General features: G+C 39.8%; 1 protein-coding gene across 1 annotated transcript in view; it reads right to left on the reverse strand.

The window, feature by feature from the left end:
- si:ch73-29c22.1 (kelch-like protein 20) overlaps positions 1 to 10,000 on the reverse strand; it is a 32,062-nt gene that overhangs the window by 19,454 nt on the left and 2,608 nt on the right. The window contains exons 2-3 of the mRNA XM_061906105.1: positions 5,193 to 5,347; positions 2,089 to 2,272 (exon numbers count right to left, since the gene is read on the reverse strand). Coding sequence (XP_061762089.1) covers positions 2,089 to 2,272; positions 5,193 to 5,347 — 339 coding nt within the window. The remainder of the gene's footprint in view (positions 1 to 2,088; positions 2,273 to 5,192; positions 5,348 to 10,000) is intronic.

Genomic DNA, 10,000 nt, shown 5'->3' on the forward strand with positions numbered 1-10,000 from the left:
TATATATATATATATATATATATATATATATATATATATATATATATATATATATATATATAAATATATATATATGTATGTATGTATGTATGTATGTATATATATATATATATATAAATATATATGTATGTATGTATGTATGTATATATGTATACATACATACACACATATATCTGTGTGTATGAATATATACATAAATAAATAGGTATGTGAATATATGTATATATGTGTGTATAAAAACATTTAAACGCATACATATATACAGACATATATGTATATATATATATATATATATATATATATATATATATATGTATATAAATATACATATACACGTATATATATACATACACACACACGTATATGTACATATATCCATCCATCCATCCATTTTCTACCACTTATTCCCTTTGGGGTGGCGGGGGGCGCTGGTGCCTATCTCAGCTACAATCGCGCGGAAGGCGGAGTACACCCTGGACAAGTCGCCACCTCATCGCAGGGCCAACACAGATAGACAGATAACATTCACACTCACATTCACACACTAGGGACAATTTAGTGTTGCCAATCAACCTATCCCCAGGTGCATGTCTTTGGAAGTGGGAAGAAGCCGGAGTACCCGGAGGGAACCCACGCATTCACGGGGAGAACATGCAAACTCCACACAGAAAGATCCCGAGCCTGGATTTGAACCCAGGACTGCAGGAACTTCGTATTGTGAGGCAGACGCACTAACCCCTCTGCCACCGTGAAGCCTGCCCTATATATATATGTATACATAATACAATATGAACCTTATCTATCTACTATCAATCATATACTGGTATCGACACTTCCGATTTAGGTATGAATGTACCCTCCTCTTACGGGTGGTGTACGGACTGTGACAATACTGACACACTTCTTGTATTATCGTCTTATTAATATACTCTTATTAATATACTCATTCATTTCCTGTTAATACCTCCAGAATTACTACAACCTACACTTCTTAAAGTTTACAAAGCACTTACCTCTTGTTGTTGTTTAACGCTAGCTTAGCGGCTAGCTTAGCTATTAGCATGCATGCTCTCGGTGTGCTGCACGTTTAGCCTCGTCCTCCAGTGATAATGATGGTTGAGAGACTAAGACAATGTGTTGTAAGGGAGGTGATTAAAATGATCTTAGGGTTACGGCTCCACACTGCGTATGGAAACACATATTTAGCTGCTAACTTGTTGGCCTTAGGACTGAAGTGTCGCTCGTCGGGGATTTGGTGTTCTGTGATCAGCATTAAAAGACATTGATCAACAAATCGCTGTAATCATCCCTGAGGATGGAGTAAAAAATGATGGTGGGCAGGAAGAGGTCTTTCCCAACTACAAGATCATCATTAAGGCTCATTTCGCAAAGAAGTGCCACTCTGTGGGAACTGGAGGGTGGCCAACTCACTCAAGCTGTCTAATAGTGTGGGAGCCAAGCTTTGAGCGTGTGTGTGTGTGTGTGTGTGTGTGTGTGTGTGTGTGTGTGTCCCAAACAATTCATGTTGTGGACAAGGCCACAAGTCATTTCTGCCATAATGCTGACCTCTGGTGTTCAGTAACATGTGTAGCAACATTTGGAGCTTCCCATAATGGCAAATTAGACCTTTGTAGTCTTGGTCATAAAAAAGCATTATTGGTTAATGGAGTGAAAAAATATAAAAATAAAATAAAAATTGAATTAATCGAGATTCTTACTTGTGGCAATTTTTAATTAATACAATAAAAAAATAATGTATTTAAAAAAAAAATAGAGTCAGAAATGCAATAATAAAACAATGTATAACAACTTGACACAATTGGTTCATTTTTAAAAAGTTGCAATACATTTTTTTTAGAACAATCAATATTTATTAACGCACACACAATTACTGTAAATCGGTACCGTTGAATACCAGTATCAGTTTCCAGGTACCGGGACTTGGTACCTTTTGTTGCGCCCCAAAAAGTGGTTGTACTGTAAGTATTGTGCTTCCTACACACCAGCTGTTTGATTGTAACGTACATTTTCGTTGTAGTTTTCATCAACACATTTGGGGGGTGGGGGGGGGGGGGTGGTTTTACTTACCTCTCTACATTGTTGTAACACCGCACATTGTCCTCTCCACCCACAGCGTAGATCTTGCCGTCCAGGGTGCCTACGGCCATGTTGCCTCGTTGGTTGACCACGCGAGCTGCTGTCCTCCACTCGTTGTACTCAAGAGAGAACTGCTCCACCGGACATGAGGGGTTGTCCTTGGTCCATCCACCCACTGGTGGAGCACACCACACGTTCTTCATTTCATTGGTCAATAACAATGGAAGGATGAAAATATTCCTACTGCTCCATTTTGACTCCGGTACCACAATTGTCGTCCTACTTGTCTACAGCGTGAAGCCTGCTGGGTAATGAAGTATATTTCTACTTTGTGTATTTATTTAATCTTCATTTATCCAGGGTAAGGTAACTGTCACCTGGTCTTGTGTTGGTTTTCTAGAACTGCCACTGATAACACGGATTCCATTTTGACTCTGATACCCCATCCAAATTTCTCTTTGGATTTTGTTCCCCAGTCTTGTGTTGGTTTGTTGCTAGAACCGCCACTGATTACACGGCCTGCATTTTGGTTCTGATACCACATCCAAATTCCTGGATGAATTTTTCCCCCAATCTTGTGTTACTTTGCTTGAACCGCCACTGACAGTTCAGCTTCCATTTTGGCTCTGATCCAAAATCCAAATTCCTGGGTGGATTTTGTTCCCCAGTCTTGTGTAGGTATTGCTAGTACCGCCACTGATAACACGGCCTCCATTTTGGTTCTGATACCACTTCCAAATTCCAGGATCGATTTTGTTTCTCAGTCTTGTGTTGGTTTTCTAAAACCGCCACTGCCAGCACAACCTCCATTTTGGCTCTGATCCTACGTCCAAATTCCAGGGTGGATTTTGTCACCCAGTCTTGTGTTAGTTTTCTAGAACCGCTACTGCTGGCAGGGCCTCCATTTTTGCTCAGCTTCCAAATCCAAATTCTTGGGTAGATTTTGTCCCCTGGTCACGTGTTAGTTTTCTTGAAACGCCACTGCTAGCAGGGCCTCCATATTGGCTCTGATACCTCATCCAAATTCTTGGGTAGATTTTTCCCCAGTCTTGAATTGGTTTGCTTGAACCGCCACGGACAGTACAGCCTTCATTTTGGTTCTGATACCAAATCTAAATTCCTGGACGGATTCTGTCCCCCAGTCTTGTGTTAGTTTGTTGCTAGAATCATCACTGCCAGCACAGCCTGCATTTTGGTTCTGATACCACATCAAAATTCCTGGGTGGATTTTTCCCGAGTCTTCTGTTGGTTATCTAGGACCACCAATTATAACACTGCCTCTATTCTGTTTTATACCCCTAATCCAAATTCCTGAATGGGTTTTGTCACGCTGTCTGGTGTTGGTTTGTTGCTCGAACCGCCACCGCCAGCACGGCCTCCGTTTTGGCTCCAAACCCAAATCTAAATTCCTCTGTAGATTTTGTCCCCATGTCTTGTGTTGGTTTTCTAGAATTGCCAGTGACAGTAGAGCCTCCAGTTTGACTCTGATCCCACATCTAAATTCCTGGGTGGATATTGTCCCCCCAGCCTTGTGTTGGTTTTCTAGAACTGCTACTGGCAGCAGGACCTCCATTTTGGTTCTGATACCACATCCAAATTCCTAGGTTGATTTTGTCCCCCCTAGTCTTGTGTTGGTTTTCTTGAACCACCCATGACAGCACAACCTCCATTTTGGTTCTGATCCCACATCCAAATTCCCGAATGGGTTTTGTCACCCGGTCTTGTGTTGGTTTGTTGCTCGAACCGCCACCGACAGCACAACCTCCATTTAGGCTCCGATTCCAAATCTAAATTCCTTGGTAGATTTTGTCCCGCAGTCTTGTGTTGGTTTTCTAGAACCGGCAGTAACGGTAAAGCCTTCATTTTGGCTCTGATCCCACATCAAATTCCTGGGTGGATTTTGTCCCCCCAGTCTTGTGCTGGTTTTCTTGAACCACCACTGACAGCACAACCTCCATTTTGGTTCTGATCCCACATCCAAATTCCCAGATGGGTTTTGTCACCTGGTATTGTGTTGGTTTGTTGCTCGAACTGCCACCTACAGCACAACCTCCATTTAGGCTCCAATCCCAAATCTAAATGAATCGGTAGATTTTGTCCCCCAGTCTTGTGTTGGTTTTCTAGAACCGCCAGTAACAGTAGAGCCTTCATTTTGGCTCTGATCCCACATCCAAATTCCTGGGTGGATTTTGTCCCCCCAGTCTTGTGCTGGTTTTCTAGAACCACCATTGACAGCACAACCTCCAGTAAGGTTCTGATCCCACATCCAAATTCCCGGGTGGATTTTTTTCCCCAGTCTTGTGTTGGTTTTCTAGAACCGCCAATGCTACCAAGGTCTCCGTTTTGGCTCTGATCCCACATCGAAATTCTAAAAGCCAGATTCTGTCCCCCGGTCTTGTGTTTGTTTGCTGAACAAAGACATGAAAAAAGGCAAATATGCCTGACTGGTGACATTTAAGCAGGGAAGTGGCAAGTGTTATTGACTGGTTGCCATGGTGACCTCCCATGAAAAGCGCAGTTATGAAGAGAAACTAACTCACCAGCAAGTCCCTGGAGCTCTGCTGGGAGCAGAAACATACTTATATGTATCACTTGGTTTTTATTAAGGCGTTTGAAGGAGTAGTCTGACAAAATGTGTCACCAGAGCCTCTCATCAGGACGAGGCTGAACGTCTCCCTGGATGGCGCTATGGTGACCACAACATTAACCTGTGTTGACCTTTCTCTTATATATGTGTGAGATACATATAAACAGTGATACATTTATATATGTGTGAGATACATACATGCATATATACATTTATATACAAAAGTTTGTATGTGTGATATACATATATACATTTATATATGTGTGAGATCCATATATATATATATATATATATATATATATACATACAGTATATATACGTATATATACATTTATATATGTGTGAGATACATATATATATATACGTATATATACATTTATAAATGTGTGAGATACATATATATATATATATATATATATATATATATACACGTATATATACATTTATACATTTGTGAGATACAAGCAATGGCTCATTCTTAAGAATATAGTAGGTCAGTGGAACTGACCCATAAACATGGTGTCCGCGCAGATGTTGTTCGGCGGAAGCTCGCTCTGCTGAGGCACTGCTGACATGCGGCGAGGTGGCCGGGCGGAGACATCCTTGATCGCCGTGTGTCGGGATTGTGGCTCCTGGATGGATTGTGGCTCCTGGATGGACGCCCTGCTGACACACAAGCTTGTGAATGGATCAAACGTACCAAAAACATGAGTGGACTTTCCAAAGTTCTGGAATATGTTGTACCACAGCAAACATTGCATGTTAATGTATTTAATATTGTGGGTGTTTTCAAACTGGATTCTGTGATACTGTTTGGAATGTTTTTGTAACCCAATTAAAGATGCGGTTCAAACGCTTAAACCAGACGTGTCCGAAATATATATATATATATATATATATATATATATATATATATATATATATATATATATATATATAAATATATATATATATATATACTGCGATGAGGTGGCGACTTGTCCAGGGTGTACCCCGCCTTCCGCCCGATTGTAGCTGAGATAGGCGCCAGCGCCCCCCGCGACCCTAAAAGGGAATAAGCGGTAGAAAATGGATGGGATGGATATATATACTGTATATATATATATATATATATATATATATATATATATATATATACTGTGTATATATATACAGTATATATGGGTGTTTTCAAACTGGATTCTGTGATACTGTTTGGAATGTTTTTGTAACCCAATTAAAGATGCGGTTCAAACGCTTAAACCAGACGTGTCCGAAATATATATATATATATATGTATCTATACTGCGATGAGGTGGCGACTTGTCCAGGGTGTACCCTGCCTTCCGCCCGATTGTAGCTGAGATAGGCGCCAGCGCCCCCCGCGACCCTAAAAGGGAATATGCGGTAGAAAATGGATGGGATGGATATATATACTATATATATATATATATATATATATATATATATATATATATATATATATATATATATATATATATATATATATATATACTGTGTATATATATATATATATATATATATATATTTATATATATATATATATATATATATATATATATATATACAGTATATATGGGTGTTTTCAAACTGGATTCTGTGATACTGTTTGGAATGTTTTTGTAACCCAATTAAAGATGCGGTTCAAACGCGTAAACCAGACGTGTCCGAAATATATATATATATATATCCATCCATTTTCTACCGCTTATTCCCTTTTGGGGTCGCGGGGGGCGCTGGCGCCTATCTCAGCTACAATCGGGCGGAAGGCAGGGTACACCCTGGACAAGTCGCCACCTCATCGCAGGGCTAACACAGATAGACAGACAACATTCACACTCACATTCACACACTAAGGCCAATTTAGTGTTGCCAATCAACCTGTCCCCAGGTGCATGTCTTTGGAAGTGGGAGGAAGCCGGAGTACCCGGAGGGAACCCACGCATTCACGGAGAGAACATGCAAACTCCACACAGGAAGATCCCGAGGCTGGATTTGAACCCAGGACTGCAGGACCTTCGTATTGTGAGGCAGACGCACTAACCCCTCTGCCACCGTGAAGCCCTTATATATATATATATATATATATGTATATATATATATACATATATATACTGCGATGACGTGGCGACTTGTCCAGGGTGTACCCTGCCTTCCGCCCGATTGTAGCTGAGATAGGCGTCAGCGCCCCCCGCGACCCTAAAAGGGAATAAGCGGTAGAAAATGGATGGGATGGATATATATACTGTATATATATATATATATATATATATATATATATATATATATATATATATATATATATATATATACTGTGTATATATATATATATATATATATATATATATATATATATATAAATAATAGGGGTGATATTACATATTAATCAGGACGCATTGTAGCTGGTTTGACACTCGTTTATTATTTCAATAAACCCTGTTGCATCACAGTCGGTCTTGCCAGTTTATATATATATATATATATATATATATATATATATATATATATATATATATATATATATATATATATATATATATATTAGAGACGTCTGGTAATATCAGCCAGCCGATATTATCGGCTGTTATATGCTTTGAAATGTAATATCGGAAATTATCGGTATCGGTTTCAAAAAGTAAAATTAATGACTTATAAAACGCCGCTGTACGGAGCGGTACTTATCCGGTAAATCACAGACATAGGGAACAGTACAGAGCAGTTGCGTTTTCCAGTCAGCAGCCCCTCCGCTCTCCCCTCTCCCACACACAACACAGGAGTTGACGACTGCAACATGAGTGGTTTACTGGCGACGCTTGATGACCTCATCAAACCGCTGCGAGCGTAGCATAACAACAAGAGCTCATTGTTGCAAGTGCTGTAGACGTGGCTAAAAAGTGAGCTCGCTCGGTGACTGACTAATGACAGCATGTCTATGGTTTGGGATTATTTTAAAGTGTGTCTGACGGATAGAAAAAAATGGCAATTTGCAATGACTTCAAAAAGCTGGTTATACGAGGAGAAACCAAGACGACTTCCTTTAATACAAGCAATTTGATCTCCAACCTCTTCAAGAGTCATAAGGAGATACACGATAAATACAAGTCGAAGGTGGATGAAAAGCAAACACCAAAAGCAGCTTGCAGTGAACGGAGGTGCCCTGTCTCAACGCAGCATTTCAGAACCTCTGGCTGACTGCTAGGCCACTTCAAGCACTCACCACCAACTTGCAGCACATTTGTGTTACTCATACAAATACGTTAGAGCAGGGCAGATTGTCCCCAGTTTATAATTTTGTGTTATTCAGTATACCAGGCAGTCTACTAAGGCAGTGGTTCTCAACCTTTTTTCAGTGATGTACCCCCTGTGAACATGTTTTTAATTCAAGTACCACCTAATCAGAGCAAAGCATTTTTGGTTGGAAAAAATACAGCACTATGTCATCAGTTTCTGATTTATTAAATTGTATATCAGTGCAAAATATTGCTCATTTGTAGTGTTCTTTCTTGAACTATTTGGAAAAAAAGATATAAAAATAACAAAAAATGTGTTGAAAAATAAACAAGTGATTCAATTATAAATAAAGATTTCTACACATAGAAGTAATCATCAACTTAAAGTGCCCTCTTTGGGGATTGTAATAGAGATCCATCTGGATTCATGAACTTCATTGTAAACATTTCTTTACAAAAAAAGATACCCTGAACATCAATATTTATGGAACATGTCCACAAAAAATCTAGCTGTCAACACTGAATATTGCATTGTTGCATTTCTTTTCACATTTTATGAACTTACATTCATATTTTGTTGAAGTATTATTCAATAAATGTATTTATAAAGTATTTTTGAATTGTTGCTATTTTTTAGAATTAAAAAAAAAAATCTCACATACCCCTTGGCATACCTTCAAGTACCCCCAGGGGTACACATACCCCCATTTGAGAACCACTGTACTAAAAGAGGACGATGTTATTGTTTACTTTATTACTCTAGTATACTCTGGACTGTAGCTGTGTGCCTTCATTGTTTGTGTAGCTGTTGTTTTGAGGCATGTTTAAAACAAACCCAAAAAAATAATGCACTTTGTAAAAGTCAAAGTATAGTATTTCCCATTGCTGTAGTGGGTATCAGGATTATCTCAGTGAGATCATGTCCCAAATTCCAAGCTGCTGTTTTGCGGCATGTTAAAAAAAAGAATGCACTTTGTGACTTCAATAATAAATATGGCAATGCCATGTCGGCATTTTTTTCCATAACTTGAGTTGAAGTAGTTGTCTTAATTTGGAAAACCTTGTTACATTGTTTAATTAATCCAGCGGGCCATCACAACAAAATTAGGCATAATAATGTTTTAATTCCACAACTGTATATATCGGTATTGGTTGATATCGGAATCGGTAATCAAGAGTTGGACAATATCGGATTATTGGATATCGGCAAAAAAGCCCTCATCGGACATTTCTGATATATATATATATATATATATATATATATATATATTAGAGATGCGCGGTTTGCGGTCACAACCGCGGAGTCTGCGGATAAACCGCGGGTCGGGCGGGTGACATGACGAAAAAATAGATTTTAAATAGATTCGGGCGGGTGGCGGTTGAACCAATTCTGAAATATATATTGTAATAATCCCAGGAATGTAGGCTCATAAAACTTCTTTGTTTGTCTTGTCTTTATTGCACAAGATGTAATACAATCACACAACATCTCTCATGTCTCTAACGCTTTTCCCGGGACAACCCGAACTCTCACTTCCTGTCGAAAACGTCACTTTCCTATCTCTCCCGGAAGTCCCGCCCCCCAGCCAAAGTCATTGGCTAACACCTCGTAGCCAGCCGCTACATTATACATAGTTAAATGTTATGTTGAAGAGGTTCATTTAGCCTACTGACATGTATTTATAAATGGTTGATTTATATAGGGGCTTCACGGTGGCAGAGGGGTTAGTGCGTCTGCCTCACAATACGAAGTTCCTGCAGTCCTGGGTTCAAATCCAGGCTCGGGATCTTTCTGTGTGGAGTTTGCATGTTCTCCCCGTGAATGCGTGGGTTTCCTCCGGGTACTCCGGCTTCCTCCCACCTCCAAAGACATGCACCTGGGGATAGGTTGATTGGCAACACTAAATTGGCCCTAGTGTGTGAATGTGAGTGTGAATGTTGTCTGTCTATCTGTGTTGGCCCTGCGATGAGGTGGCGACTTGTCCAGGGTGTACCCCGCCTTCCGCCCGATTGTAGCTGAGATAGGCGCCAGCGCCCCCCGCGACCCCGAAAGGGAATAAGCGGTAGGAAATGGATGGATGGATGG

This window comes from Nerophis ophidion, linkage group LG07 (genome assembly GCF_033978795.1).
Source record: "Nerophis ophidion isolate RoL-2023_Sa linkage group LG07, RoL_Noph_v1.0, whole genome shotgun sequence".
Classification (NCBI taxonomy): Eukaryota; Metazoa; Chordata; class Actinopteri; order Syngnathiformes; family Syngnathidae; genus Nerophis; species Nerophis ophidion.